The sequence below is a fragment of the Pyrus communis genome, chromosome 10 (genome assembly GCF_963583255.1).
Source record: "Pyrus communis chromosome 10, drPyrComm1.1, whole genome shotgun sequence".
NCBI classification, from domain to species: domain Eukaryota; kingdom Viridiplantae; phylum Streptophyta; class Magnoliopsida; order Rosales; family Rosaceae; genus Pyrus; species Pyrus communis.
The window spans coordinates 3741319-3758654 of record NC_084812.1 but is presented as its reverse complement, the minus strand read 5'-3'; the positions used below and the strand labels follow the sequence as shown (position 1 = coordinate 3758654).

The 17336-nt window shown below is 38.9% G+C and overlaps 3 protein-coding genes across 3 annotated transcripts; 1 reads left to right on the top strand and 2 right to left on the bottom strand.

Moving 5' to 3' along the window:
- The first annotated feature begins 7773 nt into the window (after positions 1 to 7773).
- Positions 7774 to 9285, top strand: LOC137749044 (leucine-rich repeat extensin-like protein 6). Its single transcript, XM_068489230.1, has one exon. It carries the CDS (start codon positions 7839 to 7841, stop codon positions 9045 to 9047), a length of 1209 nt encoding a protein of 402 aa, XP_068345331.1. The 5' UTR covers positions 7774 to 7838; the 3' UTR covers positions 9048 to 9285.
- Positions 9286 to 10645: 1360 nt separating this feature from the next.
- Positions 10646 to 13524, bottom strand: LOC137748797 (acid phosphatase 1-like). Its single transcript, XM_068488983.1, has 3 exons — positions 13020 to 13524; positions 11007 to 11216; positions 10646 to 10905 (listed from the first exon to the last, which is right to left on the bottom strand). The coding sequence occupies exons 1-3, from the start codon at positions 13403 to 13405 to the stop codon at positions 10728 to 10730; spliced, it is 774 nt and encodes a 257-aa protein (XP_068345084.1). The 5' UTR covers positions 13406 to 13524; the 3' UTR covers positions 10646 to 10727.
- Positions 13525 to 14130: 606 nt separating this feature from the next.
- On the bottom strand, positions 14131 to 16450 carry LOC137748703 (uncharacterized). Its single transcript, XM_068488881.1, has 2 exons — positions 15800 to 16450; positions 14131 to 15027 (listed from the first exon to the last, which is right to left on the bottom strand). Exons 1-2 carry the CDS (start codon positions 16393 to 16395, stop codon positions 14367 to 14369), a joined length of 1257 nt encoding a protein of 418 aa, XP_068344982.1. The 5' UTR covers positions 16396 to 16450; the 3' UTR covers positions 14131 to 14366.
- Between the last annotated feature and the right edge of the window lie 886 nt (positions 16451 to 17336).

Genomic DNA, 17336 nt, shown 5'->3' with positions numbered 1-17336 from the left:
ATTTTGATTTAATATCCTACGAGTAATGAGTGTAACACGTATTTAGACGTCGATTTGCCAAATTGACTATGAGTTGCATTTCAAATAATCTTATAGTCAACGCTTGTAATTCAAATTGAAAAAGAAGCAATATTTCACTCTTAAAGTTTTTGTTAACCGTGAAAAAAAATGAGGGCTTGGGGGCTGCCCAATCAGAAATAAAGGAGGAAGTGGGAGGCCCATCGGAAGAAGAGAAAACAGGAGGAAAAAAAAAAAAAAAAGAGGTTGGCCAAATCGGGGGAGAATAGAGGAATAAGAGTGACCAATGGAGAAAGAAGGAAAGAGAGAAAGGAGATGAAAGAAAATGAGAGGAACCGGAGGGGGGGAGGGAACAACCAACCAAATTGGGTCATCCCTTGACCCGCTGCCCAACCCGGTTGTAGCCATAGTTTCTGACGCCTTTTCAGGCGATTTCTCCGGCGATTAGAAGCCACACACCACCTGGATTTGACCTAGCACCCCTTCCTTTTCCAATTTCATCAAAAATCGAGTTACATTGGCCTTGAATTCGTGATGAACTCACCAGCGAGTTCTTGGGGTGTACGGCTAAATTCCGCCATTTTTTAAGGTAGTGCAGTCTACCACCACCATCAAACTACTTTTCGCGAGGCAGGTAACAAAGCCCAAGCAACTATAAAGGCGGCGGAACACCAAAGGTGATGGATCGAAGCCACTAATTTATAGGGTTTCAGGCGAATTCGGGGGAAATTGGGACTTTTCCTGGCCAAATTGGGCTTGGCAATAGGTATGAAACTTGCTTCACTCATCGAGATCTACATTTCTGTGAAATTTGGTAAATTTTGGAAATAGTTGAATTTTAAGGCGAGTCGAGACGGCCGACTGCCACGTGGGCCGAGGCCCCACCTAACCATCCTGGGATAATTTGATGCCCCGATTTCATAATTGACATCCATTTAGTGAAATCCTGATGTTTGAATACAGTTTCGTAGTGGACTGCCTAGTTGGCCGCTACTTGTTTATTATATGAATGGATGATCCGACTGTTGGATTGTCACCAAACTTTAATACATGATAGTACGTAATATTTTTGGACATTAGGAACTTACGGATCGGGAATCTGACGTACGGATCTTCTCGAATTGAATTTCTAAAGTTTGTAAAATCTAACTTTGACTACCACTTGAATTTGCGATTGGCGGCGATCCGACGGTTGGATCGTAAAGAAGTTTTACTATGTTGTTCTAGAAGCATAGTGTGGACTTTGGGAAGTTATGGATCGAAAATCCATGGGCGGATGTCCCAAATTGACTTGTATAGGGTTGTGGACCCTCCTTAGCGTATTTCAACGCGCTGATTCCAAATTCACCGTTCGTTTTCTGAAATTCGACAGTTGTAGGATAGTTCCTTTATTAGCCGTATTTTGTACGAAAACGCGTAATTTTATTAGCACATTATATTTACGTAAATTGTTTCGTTTTTAGGAGAAACGGATTGTAAGGACTCTCAATGCTACAAGACGGGTTCGACTTGGCGACATGATTTGTAAGTGGGTCTTTTCTTTGATATATAAATAAATTCTCTACGTGATTACCATGATTAAACTTACGTTTATAAGAAATGCCTTATTGTTGGGAAATGATGAGACAATCATACGGGATACACATGTAAGCTTACTATAAGGGGACGCCTTAATTATATTTATGGTCACGAATAGTATGATATTGACTAGAATTGTTGAATGGTTGTGGCATGATTATAATTATGTTATTTGTTCATCGTTTTTTGCACCGGTGTTAGTGCTCACCCAGGGCCAAGGCCAGTTTTTCACATGTATGTTCACATCCACACTGCACGCTTACCTTGGATCCAAGTAAGTATCGGTCTTGTCGTAAAAGTTGTAATAGACAACTCTAACTCGTATGTGACCACGAATAGCGCCAGTATTTACATGATTGTAGCTCTATAGCGTATATTATTATTACACTCAATCCAGTTCATGTCAAAATACCTCTGCATGAACTCGCGTGTCAGAATGTGTCAATGAGCACCTAATATGATATGTTTTCTTATGCGATATTATGTGTTATTGGTTGTTATATGTTCATTTACGCAATATTGCGACATATGGCAATCTTGTGATTTTGCAGGTTACGGTAGGTATTTTCATACTATACGTAGTATGTATATTTTGGAAACTATACTTGTTTTAAGGCGAGGATTCTTGGCAAATCTTGGTGTAAACGATTACCTTCGATGGTATAATTCTCACCATATCTTACTGTATTGTACTTATGCTCTGACATCATGTGTGAAATGGGTTCATTCTCGCTCAAAGAACACTTTTATACTTAGGCACTTTTAGGTTTAAATTTACTCACATTTTCCACATCACTACACTTTATAGTTTTGTCACCTTCCAGGTGTCGGCCAACACAGCTCGATTTGGAGTCCTAGTAGATATTTTGGGTCGGGGTGTGTCCAATGGCGGATCCATATAGGGACTCGGGAGATCCCGGGACCCTCCGAAAGCCTGAAGAAACATTTGTGATCGACCTTCGGGACCCTCCAACAATTTGGGCAAGTGCAGATGGACGGATTTGTTAAGGGGCCTGGGTGGTCCTAGCACCACCGGAAGCCAAGATAAATTTTTGTGAGGACCTCCAAGGATCACCCAAGTCTGGGCATATATGGTGGAGGAGAAGATGAGCGGAGCTGCAGAGTGTTCTGGTATTCTGCAAACCAGAAAGAAGAAAGAATACTACTTTTTATTCAAATGACTTGGGAAAACGGTGCGTTTGATGTATGGTTTGAAAAAACCTTCTAATTAAAACAGTGCGTCGATACAACGTTCTTTAATATATAGTTTTTACAATTTTTTATTAAACAAAATGGTTCAACTTTCAAACAAAGTCAAAACTTTTCCAATTCCATTTCTAACTCCTAATTGGCTAATCCCATTCTCCAGTCACCTCCCCACCCACTTGCACAACCCCAATCTCTTTCCCCGTATTCACAAACTAAGTAGTTCAATTCCAATTTTAGATAATTTCAATTATATTCTGGATATTTTCGTTGTAGTTTGCAATAAATCTATAATGACACATTTTCGAGTATGAAACTTCGTCATTTTTTTGTAATTTATATTTTTGTCTAATATTTTTTTGAACTTTTATATTGAGACCACCCAATCTTAAAATCCTGCATCTGTCATTGGGTGCAATGGAGAGGCTTGTTGCCGTCATGGATGTGCAAGCAGCAATGGAGAGGACATTTTTCGCTATGAATAGCCTTGAGGGTCTACTCCGCAACAAAATGGGAGATCAATAGTTCTGTGGAGAGGACATTTTTCACTATAATTTTTTTTATCTTTATTATTGGGAATCCCCCGAGTCTAAAATCCTGGATCCGCCACTAAGTGTGTCAAAGAAAAACTAATGAAAATGGCTTTAAAACTTTGAGTTTTAACAAAAATGACAAAAAGGTGTTGTAAGTGAATAGTACCAGGATTGACTTTTTAGAGTAAAAATGTGATTTTTCGTTAAAGTGAATAGTACCGAAAGTGTTTGGTTAAAACTCCCTAAATCGTAAGCTTTATCCCAATCATTACATTTGGTCTCGTATTATTTTTCTTAACTGAACGTCTTAAATTTCAAAATGAGATAATTTCCAGGTAGGTATGCACTTCCAAAGTGGGCAATAGAACAAAGACGGCAAATAGGAAGCTTCACCCGGAGAAGGATTATCTCCTCTCTTTTTTTCCCTCCCCTTCCCTTCCTTTCCTTCCCATTTGAACGGTCACGGTTAAATCACATCAACATCTTATATTAATTTTTTTATAAAAAAAAAGAAAGACAAAATAGAGAATGTGAGAGGAGGGGATGGAAGGAGATAAAAAAAGAGGGGAGAGAATCCTAGTCCTCTTCAACCATGCATGAAGGGTAGCTAAGCTTGGTAGGGTTGCATCTCTTTAATACCAGAGTAGTTGGCCCCATCTTTCAAAAGGGATCAACATATTTTGTCTCCGGAGGTAAAAGAAAGTGTAGTCTTAATCTTCTACTAGACGTCCGGCTATAAATCAGCACTCACAAAGCCATAGTTTTCAGATGCAATGGTAGGTGTCGCATTAACTTTGTTACAGACGTCCGGCTATAGATTAGCATTCACAAAGCCATAGTTTTCAGATGCAATGGTAAGCGTCACACTAACTTCGTTCACATGTGAAGGAGTTAGACTTGTTCACATTTGGTATATCCTTGTGTTAGCATCTCAAATCGATATTGTGCTGTCATGTGAGAAAATTTGAAATACTGGCACAATGAGAATCTCCGTTAGTGTCAGTCCTGCTTCGATATTGTGTTGTCATGTGAGAACATTTGAAATACTGACACAATAGGATTCTCATCAATGTCGCTCTTGGTTCGATATTGTGTTGTCATGTGAGAACATTTGAAATACCTACACAATAGGATTTCTGTCAATGTCACTTCTGCTTCGATATTGTGTTGTCATGTGAGAAAATTTGAAATACCGGCACAATGAGATTTCCGTAATTGTCACTCCTACTTCGATATTGTGCTTTCATGTGAAAAAATTTGAAATACCGACACAATGAGATTCTCATCCGTGTCACTCCTACTTCGATATTGTGCTATTATGTGAGAAATTTGAAATATCGGCACAATAGAATGCTCGTCAGTATCACTCCTGCTCGGTAGAGTATGCCCGTGAGTGGTGTGCACTGGTGGTGGTGTGAAAAAGGGCAGCATATGGTTTGATTTTGTTGTGGATGAAAGTGACAAATATGTATGTGTGTGTAGTTGTTGGGTTGGAGTGTTTCTTTCTGGGTTTTGACGTGCTCCGATCCAACGTCACCCTTTTGGATTTATTTGTAAGATGAATATTTTAAAGTGGCAGCAGTTCCCATCTGTTCCCTATCTTCAAAACTACTGATTGAGTGACTAGTTGATTGCAATTTGGACTGGCTGCCGATCAAGATTTTATTAGTCTTTTTTCTTCTTTTTTTAATAAAAAAAACCAGTCGGTGACAATTCATTTTTTCGGGAAACGTGATAATTCATAAAGGCATTTCAGTCTTTTTCTAATCACTATTATGACTCACCAATGCCAAGAACCGAAAATACGGTTCTGAAATTCGTCTATAACTGTTGAGCAACTCCATGGTAATTGCTGGTCAACACTTCATTAGTTAGTGAAAGAAACTAATACCAGATTATTCTGTTATGGAGTAAATTGTAACAATGGTCCCTCAATTTAATCAAATTGGAGCAATAGGCCCTCAACTAAAAATTTATTACCATTGGTCCCTCAACTTATCAAAATGTGTAGTTATAGTCATTTTCATCAATTTCGTCAAAATTTTGTCAAAATAAGTTATGTTGGGATAACCATTTATATAATAAGGGTCCCTCAACTCATCAAAGTGTGTAATTATGGTCATTTTTGTTAACTACGTCAAAATTTTTGTCAAAATGAGTTATGTTAAAGGGACAATTGCTACAATTGGGTTAAAGTTAAGGGACAATTTCTCCAATTGAATTAAAGTTGAGGGACCAATGGTAATGAATTTTTAGTTGAGAGACCATTGCTCCAATTGAGTTAAAGACAAGAGATCATAGCTACAATTTACTCTTCTGTTATGTATTAGGCCTACCCATGTTACATAAGCCCAGTCCAAATATCGGGGTAACAAAAAGTCTAAACTCTCACAGTTTTGGGCCCTAAGATTCAATCTATCATTTCAGAGTCCTAATTGTTGGTTTTAATCTCAAAACACCTCTAAAAGATCCAAACCAAAAGATCCAAGTTCTATCTTTTGATTTATTTATTTATTTATTTATTTTGATGTATAAGTGATGTTTTAAAGGGAGATTCGAACCCAAAACTTCTAAGTGCATAACTAGATGCTTGTAACCACACGTGCGCTACAAGCCCTAAACATCTGATTCTCAACATTCTTGAAATTTGACGTGAAAACATAGTGCCCATTGAGGTCCTCCTCAAAAAAATCTTGATTTCTGACCTAATATTCACATGCAGTCTTGATTCCTCCATTTTTTTTAAATTTTTCTATATTGTTGGGTATCACAAATGAATAGAGAAAAGTTGTAAAATCCTTGTGGCCAAGATTTATATATATAACTATTTTGCAGGGCTTCCGCTTAGAGTGAGGCACATGAACTGTTTCTTTCTATGATTGGTAAACGAGGTTATGAATCCCTTTTGGTTTCACACTGCGTGTTCCATGTTATGGCTACAATAGTGTGTAAAAAGTTACACATAATTAACAGAAGGCTAGATGCGTTAATGATTCAATGTATATACATCGGTGCATATTAAATGTCAAGAGAAGCTCCATTCGTTTCACAAAACAAGCAAATGATTTAAACCATCTCATATTTGGGATATACTCCGTTTAATTCTTGGATAATAATTGTGGTGCTTGTATGTATTGGAAACACATCATAAGTTCTATTAATTTCCTATGAAAGCAAATGAAGTCTATAGTGGGTAACGTTGTGTTTTGAGAGAAAAATTTGGGTACATTTGTTTGACCACATTATTTTGTATGACAATTTACCAAAGTAAGAGATTTCTATATTTTAGTTTCGTTCTTTAGGCACATAGAAAAAGTAAATGCTATTATTTGAATAATGTGTCTGGTTATAATACAAGCCTACAATAGGTGATATTAGACTAAAGTGTTTATTTCCTTTTCATTTTGCTTTCTCTCAATGATTAGGTATTTGGAATCTTTCCAAACTTTACTGTTCGGAGCTTGAAGATTAGAAAATTCAGGACCTTGATTGTGTGAAAGAGAAATTAAAATTTTCGATTTGTGAGAGGCGGACTAATAAAATAAATTAATGAGGACCGTCTCATTTGAACTGTTCAAATTATCTGATCCTTATACTCCAAACAGTGAGATGTGGAGATATTCTCTGTCCAATGATTAGGAGCTAAATCATATCATTATGCAAGCTCATACAGACTAATTTAGCCCTGCTCATTTATTTTGGTGAGTTTACTAATTGACCAACCTACTGACCAGAACAGCTCTATCACCTAAAGCAACTTACCAGCCTGTTCTATCACCATGAAAGCCAAAACATTTATATATAAAATAAAAAAAAGGGTAAAACACTAATAAAAGATAAATAAAACAAAAATGTCATGAATCATTTTATTTGACGAAAATGTCATTGTGGTAGTATCTTTGATCATGAGCACTATTATGTTACGGAGATATTAATGCAATAATATCTCGATCATGAACACTTTCATGTGATAAAGATATCACTATAGTTTAGGTCGGATAATTTCTTGCGCGATTCGATAATCTGACACAAAAATAATAGGTCAGGATCAACCCATTAACTATTCTGGTCATTGTTGGGTTATCTGTTAAGAACTCGTTAAAGAATCGGATCGTTATCGTGTCACTTGTTAATAACTCATTAAGATATCGTTTGTCAAATCTAGACATTAGACATGACTGTTTCTTGCATATCCGTTAACCTGACATGACACGATCTGTTAACGAATTGGGTCCTTCTCGGGTCACATGTTAAGATCTTGTTAACATAACGGGTTTGACATGAAATGATTCATTAAGATAATAAATATGACACGAACACGACAAACAGCTCATTAAGAAGTCTACTACAGTGATATCTGAAGTGACGACGTACTTTACTCCAATTCAAGACCAAATAAACCCCACCAGTTTCTACTCTCTTCAATGCTGCTGCAACCAGATTTGAACAAACTTTACAAGTAAACCCAGCAAATAAGCACTGTAGTGTTTTCTCCACTGAAAAATGGAGAAATGGTGGTTTCTAGCACTTCTCCTACTGATTGCTATCCCCACAGAAGCTGGGATTAATGTGGGCGGTGGAGTTGGTGTCAATGTCGGCCCTGTTGGCGGCGGCGGCGGTGTTTGGATTGGTGGAGGAATCAATGGAAATGGGAATCCCCCATTCTCATCTGGGCCTTCACCTTCAGACCTCGACAGAGCTTTCACCGCCCTCCAGGCGTGGAAATCCGCCATCTCCGACGACCCATCAAAGGTTTTAGACTCATGGGTTGGCCCGAATGTGTGTTCTTACACAGGGGTTTTCTGCTCGCCGGATTCTCAAGAAGTTGCAGGCATAGATCTCAACCACGCCAATCTCAAGGGCAATCTCGTCCAAGAGCTCTCTTTTCTCTCTCAACTCTCTCTCCTCCACCTCAACAGCAATAGATTCTCCGGCCAAATCCCTGAAAGTCTCCGAGACCTCACCGCCCTCCAAGAACTCGACCTCAGCAACAACTTCTTCTCCGGCAGCTTCCCAACGGTCACATTACAAATTCCGAACCTCATCTACCTCGACCTCCGATTCAACAGCTTCTCCGGCACGATCCCGGACGAGCTCTTCAACCGGAAACTCGACGCCATCTTCCTCAACAACAACAATTTTGAAGGCCAAATCCCCGAAAGTTTAGGAAACTCCCAGGCCTCCGTCATCAATTTCGCAAACAACCAGTTCACCGGCAACCTCCCGGCCAGCTTCGGCTTCATGGGGACGAAGCTGAAAGAGGTTTTGTTCCTTAACAACCGGTTAACCGGCTGCATTCCCGAAGGAGTCGGGATCTTCACAGACATTAAGGTTTTCGACGCGAGCCATAATTCCCTGATGGGTCATCTCCCCGACACGATTTCTTGCCTGGAAGACATCGAAGTTCTGAACTTGGCGCACAACAATCTGTCTGGGGTACTGCCGGACTTGGTGTGTTCGTTGAAAAGTCTGGTGAATCTGACCGTTGCTTACAATTTCTTTTCCGGGTTCAGTCAGGAATGTACGAAGTTATTCTACCGGAATGTGGGGTTTGATTTCTCCCTGAATTGCATTCCCGGGTGGAACATGCAGCGGCCGGAACCGGAATGCTCTCTGATTCCGGGCGGCGGGTTGAACTGCCTGAGAATTCCGGGGTCCAAGCCTCTGGTATGTGGGTCCCTCTACACATCGTCTTCTACTTCTTCTCCATAAAAACAGGAGATTTCAGTCTTTTTGTACAACTTAATCTACTATTAATAGCAAATTATGACTCAAGCTTCCTGAATCCTACTCATTTTAATTTCTTTATTATTAACTCTGTTCATCTGGAATTATAATATCCAGAAATGCTTTTAAAAAAAGCAGATTATATGATTCGCTTTGTATTTCAGTTACAAATTTTTCAATGCTCTAGCAATACGGTTCGGTGTATTAAGTGTAATAATGTAAATGTCTGAAAGTTTTAATTAAAAAAATCATCCAATTGTATTATTTATGACACTTTCTGTACTAGACCGCATTTTCGACAGTCAAGAATTCTCGAATTCAGTAATGGAAGAATCGTGAGCAGAATCAGCGGATTATATAAAAAGTGGTTTGATTCTGTTTGTCATGTGACATTCTTATGGAAATTATGTGGTATTTTGTGGCACATTGGGATGTATGTGTTTATCGGCTTGTGTCACGTGACTTGTTCTCAACTTTAGAAATCTTGTTTTGGCATTCCCAATTAACTGCTCATATAAAGTTTCCAAAAAAAAAAAAAAAATTTCAGTGCTCATATAATTAAAAGCATTCGTCTTTATCGATGGTTGTTGAACAAGGATGTTTGGAAACTTTGCATGATTCTTTTCTACCTAAAAGTAAAAGGTACTCCAACTCAACTAGGGAATAGTTTGAGAAGAATTTTTGGGACAATGATTGTCTGCCTTCCTACTTCTGTTTTTCTGTTTGTGTGGTCACGGTTAAGCCACGTTAACATTTTATATTACTATTTATTTTTGTCTTATTATCTCTATAAAAAAACAATATAAAATGTTGACGTGACTTAACCGTGACCACACAAAACAAGATGGCACTAGAGGGCACGGGAAGTGAGAGGGCAGACAATCTTGTCCAAATTTTTTACGCTTAAACAAAGGGATGGAGATTGTCTGCCCTCCACTTACCATCCCCTTCTCATCCCCTCCTATTTAAGCGGTCACGATTAAGCCACGTCAACATTTTATATTAATTTTTTTTATAGAGATAATAAGACAAAAAGCATAAAATATTGACGTGGCTTAACTGTGACCGCTTAAATATGAGGGGATGGGAAGGGGATTGTAAGTGGAGGGCAGACAATCCCCATCCTAAACAAAGTGTTTTTTGAACCGTCAAAACGCTTTTACTTACGTTTAAATAGAAAAATTTAAAAGCGTTTATAGATTGTATAAGCGCTTTCCGAATAATAAACTTCTTTATGAAACTCTTTCAAGTGTTTTTTCAAGAAGTATTTGAATTTTCAATAAAATGTTGACATGTTAATAATATGAACAAAGGCTTAAGGTGTTTTATGACAGTAAATAAAAACGTTTTTAATTACGTTAATTTAATAAATCATAAAAGTGAATTTTGAAGAAACGAAAACTTTCAAGTCTTTTTTTTTTTCAAGAAGCACTTTTGTTTCCTACAAAAGCAATCATAAACAGGCCTTTAAGTTATGCACAAGCAATTCTAGGATCAATCGTGTACACACTTGGTCTAATCATCCCCACACGCGTGTGCAACAGTTCCTGACACTCCTCTTCCAATCAAATCAAACGAGGCATATACAAAGCTTCTAAATCATGCCGGATTAGCAAACGAACGATGGCAACCAATACAACAATGTAATCTGAATGCTGGTATTTGCTAGGCAATGTAATACATTGGGTTTGGAAGTTTAAACGATCGTTGAGCAATAGCAAAACCTATCAGATCACTCCATTGATCTCCCGAGCTCCCGTGAATTCGATAACCTTCATTTATCAAGTCCGATCTCTTCTGGGATTTGTAGACCGTGGCCGGTGTTCCTTGATCAGAAGGTCCTCTGTATCGTTAACCAAACATATCAGCAATCCTTACTGCAGAGTTACGAAGAAATAGAAGGAAAAAGGAAAAGGAAAGAGGGAAAGTTATCCCCCATTGTACCTCAGTAGCAGCCTCTCCCAATTGTTGTAACCTGCATATAGAAGGTTTCTCGCGGTGGCGTTTCTCTGATGTTCGCTCCGCCCAGTTAACAGAAACATCTTGAAACCCAACTGCTCAAGCTCTTTGTATAGATTTAAACTTGCTGGGAGAGCAGGTGCCTCAGCCAAATCCACCCACTCATCGAAAAATGCTTCATTGAACGTCTCCGATCTGTGTCCAAAAGAATGTAGACCTTGTCAAATTTCATCTTATGAAACACTTAATCAATTAAGACAGCTAAAAACATTGATGTAATCTAGTAATCCTGGATAACTAACTCTGGTTGAAGAACATAAAAACCAGACCAAAACCAGGTAAGAGTATCTGTCGGGAAATCGAGCAATACGTTTTCACAGTGTTAACTCTCAGTGATAAAATGGATGGTTGAGGACTGGAAGGCAATGAACAAAATGCTGATTGTGCAATCCACCCATACTTCAGCTATAAGTTCTTTTCCCCGTAAGTAAATTAGAAAAAAACACCCCGACAAGAAGTTTTATACGACTCATCTATCCACTTGTCACTCTAATTGAATCTTAGTTGTGAAATTCCTTGCCTTTCCTTCGTTACCAAGTTAGTTGGGTTTTCTTTTCCTAGTATTGGATTTGAAGTGTTTTTCTCTAAATAATGTTACCAAACGCTTACATGTGAAAAGCGGCAAAGGCCTTCTTTTTTCCACAGCAAACTGCATTTACTAGCGTAAGTTATTCAACTCCAGGGAACATTTCTCCTTCTCACATCTACAACTGCAGGTGAGACAGGTGAGACAGGTGAGAGTTCACTCTGGCACGAACTAAAAGGGTATGTGTAGCATCGTCTTTTACATGCATTGGTCACAAGTTAACAAACCAAATGACCAACAAATAAACCAACCAAAAACAAGCCTACAGAAATGTGTCCTCGAAAAAGTAGAAAATCCATTGTGTAGTCGGGTATTTCCTTGCGTTAGCCTTACTTATCACGTGATTTCAACGTTGTAAACGTAAGTGGATATCTCTGCAATTATAAGGCATATTCTCTCCTAATAAAGGCTCTCTTATGCGTGTTTGTTCACATGCTTAGACATGACTCAAACTCTCATGTACAGAGCACTTATCACGTGACACGAGCACTTATCAAGTGACACGAGAGAATATATTCGCAGTCGTATGACATATCCTTTCCTAATAAAGACTCTTGTGCATATGTGTTCACATGTTTAGGCATGACTCAAACTCTCGTGTACATAGCTGCACTTATCACGTGACACAAGAGAATATATATGCAATCATGTGACATATTCTCTCATAATAAAGTCTCTCTTATGCATGTGTTTTAACATGCCTAAGTATGATTCAATTTCTCGTGTGCAAAGCACTTACTACATGACAAAAAAAGATATAACGCAATCGTGTGACATATTAAGCTCTCTTGTGCATGTTTTTTCACATGCTTAACGCATGACTATAAAGCTAACTAATGCGATTTTAAGCTATTAGGCTTCGGTTATGACTAGCAGGATCACCTATTGTTTTGTTATTACTATCCATCAAGCTTGTCTACACCTCAAATGCTACTATCATTGAATATAGTTAAACTCATTTTCTAATATATTTAAATGCTACTATAAATGAAGATATAAATTTACTTCGATTTCTTTTCCATTTTCTCCATCTACTTTCTTTCAATTTCTCTTTTATCATGTCTGATCCCATCACTAAATTCAACTTTCACCATCAATTCCAATTATTCCATATATTTATACCACGGGGGTGCTGCGCCATAGCATGCATCACACAGCACACTATCATATCCACCTTACGTGGCAGCCTGTCATTGGCTAATCACACCTGCCAATGACTCATCAATCACATGTATATGCCGCAGCAACCCCGACAAGGCATACGTTTCCTGGTTTCCAACCCCACAACAATTTAATTTGCAGTAAAAAATCAAACCAATCGTAACGGACGGCTGTGATCGATTGGAGCTTACCCGAATCCATGGGCCTGATAGTAGGCCAAATTGGAAAGCAGAGTCTCGTCGATGTCGAACACCCACGCGTCCTTCCCATCGCCGCACATCGTCACCCCCTTCGCGAAGCTCAGCGAGTAATCCGCGACGGACGCCAAGTCGGACGGGTACCGGTCGCCGGTCATGTAGTCCTGGACGAATCGGACGCATCTGGACGGAATGTTGGACCAGGTTCCGGCGTCGTTGGTCTCGATGGAGAATCTCCAGCTGTCGCAGTAGAGGCTGTCGTCGGAGGCGGCAAAGCGGTGTCGTTTCCTCGGCATCTGGATGACGGATTGGGATGATAAGGAGGCGGGAATTGCGAGGAGGGTGATGAGGAGGAGGAGGCGGTGGTGGACTGATGCCATTGATGAACCCAGAAAGATCTTTGCGGGAATCGGAAAGAGCTTTCTGGTTTCGGATTGAAAATCGAGATGGAGGGAGGAGGAGAGACTCCGAGAGAGCTTTTTTTTTTTTTTTTTTTTTGGGATTTTGGATTTTGTTCTGTTTATTAACGTACAAATTTCGCCGCAAAAAGTACAAATTTTACCGCATTTTCGTTTGCTTTTTTTTTTTGGGTAAATAATTATAATTTCGAAAATGAAACTAAATCAAATTTGCTACCACATCAATTTTGGAAAATCTTATCAGAACAATTAATACAATAAAAAATAAAAAAACACAAATCAATTTTAGAAAATAAATCACATCAACAGGTTTAACAGATTTAACAAAAGCTCAATCTATTTTAAGATAATTACATACAATATTACCTATACATCTAATCATTGACTTACACGTAACGTTTTGTAATATATCATAACTTAGTATACGTTGATCGTATTCATGTGAGTCACATATGAATTCTCCTTTAAATGAATAGAGATTGCATGCCTTGAGAGCAACACATACACGCGAAATAATTTTTCTTTTTATTTAGATCATACGTTTTTTTGTGTGGCCACCTTATTGGATAATCCAATAATAACCTTAAAAAAGGGATCAGCCCACGGATTCGCCCATTACAATCCACTATTTTAGAAGCTGGGAAGACTCACATATAGCCATTTGTAAATTTGTTGTATATAGATGATAGAATAAATGATGTAATATTACAAGGTGTAACCAACGCCAAAACCAGGGGCACAATCAAATCAGAAAAATCAAACTCAAAGAATGTGGAGAAAAAAGGAAATTAAAGATAAAAAAATTATACATATCGAGTGCTCAAACCAACAATTCCTCACAAACTGAGCAAAAACTAATTGGTTGTCACAGCGGCAGAGAGGATAAATTAGTAAGGAAATTAAGGATTTAAACCAGTTTAAATTAGGAGAAGCAATTCTGTTCATCATGGCAGAGCTCCTTTCGGAGTTTATGCGAAAACAGCCGGCAAGCGTCCATGCTGAGATCAATGGCGGCAGAAAGTGCGACGAAAAGAGCAGCATCAGCCATGCAAGTAACATGCTGCACTCCTACTTGTACCACAGGCTTGCTAACTTTCCCTTCACCTTCCACGGTTGAACCCGTCACGAAACCTTTCACCGGTGACCTCAAATTCGAACCCGAATCTCTATTTAACCTACTGTCGATGCAAAACTCTCCGCCCTTTTTGACGCTCATCGTGCCTTCGGCAATGGTAATGCTGCTGCTAGGCCCGTTGTCAGTGACAAGCTCAAACTTGTACCCCAAGCCATCAATGGGCCCTCTCTCGCGCCATGCCTCAAGACGGCCCCATGGCTTCCAGCTGCTGATTGAGAAGCCATGGGGTCGGAGGATGAGCCATGCTCCAGGGTTTGACCTGGACACACGGTCAGTACCGGGGGAGGGTACAAAGGGAGTGATCATGGAAGCGGCCGCCACGGGCGAGCCGGATAGGTCGTGAATTGTTATCATCCACCCCTTTCTTTCCCTCCCTGGCCTTTCTCTATCAGCAGATAGTGTTCTCATCCATCCTCTGTTAATGGTGGTAAAATCTGATTGGAGAGATCTGCAGATTACACACAAAATCAATAACTAATTAATCATTACGATCGTATTAATTTAATTAATCTTAAACAGAATGGAGTTGTCACACAGGAATATAATCTTAAACAGAACATGTAGAATCTGAGACCAAATATATTTGCACATGGAAGGGAAGTAGTTGACATTTTCTGTTTGACTAGAGATGCAATGCAACTACCACTAATTGTTCAAAGTTCTTATCATTCCTAGAAAATTACTTTCAAGATTGATCTTTTTGAAACCAAACAACCAATGATTAACGGTCATATATGTTGTAACGACATTTAATGACCACATCTGACCGTCCATGGATGATGTATTGAGTACTTTAATGTATCTTAGCCAGTCCCGGAATTCATGAAGCAATTCATCAAAGAAAGCACATGGGGAGGCACTAACAAGCAAGCCTAGCATGAACAAGAAACGTAATATTCCAAAAGTAGAGTAGTGTTAACCAGTTTTATTTTTTATATATATTTTTAAAATTTTTCTTACACCTCTTTTAAATTTTAATTATATCAAATGAATCGAAGACGATCATTAATAAAAAAAAAATAATAAAAATGTATGAGAAATAAAAAATTTTTATGAATAACATTATCCAAAATGTAACTCATACAAAAAAACAAACACTAGAAAAAGAAAAAAGTTAATAATTTACACATTCAAGTTAACCACCACTTCAGGCACACGTTAGCTAAAGTCAAATCTTCTGGACTATAGTGCGCCAGAACCGCATGTAAAGGAAAACTCACCGGTTTCTCGAGTTACGGTCCGCACTGAACTTGCAGCTAAAAACGGGCTGTCGTATGTCCCGCCCCTGAATCTGGAAAACCACGGGGCTGCACTCCGGCTCACCTCCGAACTGGAAAACGAACCGGGGGTCTCGTTCAGCTCGGACCGTCAAGTGCAGCCTGGCGGAGGGCTTGTCGCGGTCCTTCCCTAACTTCACCCACCCGCTGTGGATCACGATCGAGTGAGCCCTAGCCGAGTCCAGGTCAATGCTGAGTTGGACTCGGCCTAGCAGCTTCCCACTGGTGACGCCGCATGTCTGGCCCATCCGACCAGTATAAACTGAGACCCGAAGCGCGACGGGCTTCCCGGCAAGCCTCCGGAGCAGGGTGGGGTCCACGTGGAAGCCGGGAGCCGAGGTGGAGGAGTCGGGCGGGGAGTCGCCAGCAGAAGTGGAGAGGTTGAGAAGGGCGGTTTGGGGAGGGAAGTTTTTGATCTTCAGCTGGCAGAAGCAGGGGGTGGTGGAGGAGTGGACTCCGGGACCGGCGGGTCTGGTGGCGTGGGGGAGCTTGAGAGCCAGAGAGTCGACATTGAGACGTACGAAGGGGCATGGATCCATTGAGTTTTTGAGAAGTGGGAGTGGAGGAGGAGGAGGAGGAGGAGGAGACAGCTTTTTGGAGTGAGGGGACTGAAAAATGGAGGTTGTGTTGTTTGGATTATATTTGCTTGCATGTTACCATTTTTAGCGTTTCACTTTTTTGTTTCCATTTTTTCTTTATGTTTTTATTGTGGAGTGGATATTCTCTGTATTTTATTGTCGCCAGGTGAGATTGTATTTTTTTGTCATTTTTTCATTTAATTATATTTTCTACTACAATTGGTGGACTATTTTGCGTCCTAAAAGCGTTTGTGATTTTAGCAAGTTATTTTTGTATGTATATCAGATTGTAATTTGTATGAATCAGGAAAAATGACATTTCTTTGAATAGAGAAGTTGTGAATCCGAAAAATGTATGAAAGAACAAGGTGCGATTAATGTTTCTACATGTTAATAAACCTATGTAAAATCATAAGTTAAAATAATCTAACATTTTAGTAAACTCAGAAAAATCATAATTTAAGCATATTCGAAAAAACAAGGATCCATATGAAAAGGGGGGTGAAATGTGAATTTCACCTTATATCAGCGAAATAGAAGAAAATAAATTAATGTTGACGATATTTATCGATTACTACAAAAATTTTGTCGCAACTTATTGCAAATTTCGAGCTTTTGAATTTTTTTATAAAATGTTTCTCTAATTTCAACTAAATCTAAATTAGTTGACATACTCACTCTATTGTCATTGTTAATAGTCAACCAATATCGATATTAATATATCTATCAATATTTTTATAAATTGCATATTAATGTTTTTACTTTTACACACTATATTAATCAAACAAATGATTTTTCCAAAAAAAAATTAAAAAAATAAATCAAACAAATGATTATACAATTTGGATTAACATTGTGATAATTGGAGTTGAGTTGGCGATTGACTCAAGAGTCAAGGCTTA

What these genes read in the sequence shown, in the direction of transcription:
- LOC137749044 (XM_068489230.1), top strand. Translation starts at nt 7,839, where the DNA reads ATGGAGAAATGGTGGTTTCTAGCACTTCTCCTACTGATTGCTATCCCC.
- LOC137748797 (XM_068488983.1), bottom strand. Translation starts at nt 13,405, where the DNA reads ATGGCATCAGTCCACCACCGCCTCCTCCTCCTCATCACCCTCCTCGCA. An exon ending in TATCAGGCCCATGGATTCGG is followed by an intron (nt 11,217 to 13,019) that starts GTAAGCTCCAAT and finishes TTTTGGACACAG; the next exon opens with ATCGGAGACGTTCAATGAAG. An exon ending in TGGGAGAGGCTGCTACTGAG is followed by an intron (nt 10,906 to 11,006) that starts GTACAATGGGGG and finishes TTAACGATACAG; the next exon opens with AGGACCTTCTGATCAAGGAA.
- LOC137748703 (XM_068488881.1), bottom strand. Translation starts at nt 16,395, where the DNA reads ATGGATCCATGCCCCTTCGTACGTCTCAATGTCGACTCTCTGGCTCTC. An exon ending in GACCGTAACTCGAGAAACCG is followed by an intron (nt 15,028 to 15,799) that starts GTGAGTTTTCCT and finishes TGTAATCTGCAG; the next exon opens with ATCTCTCCAATCAGATTTTA.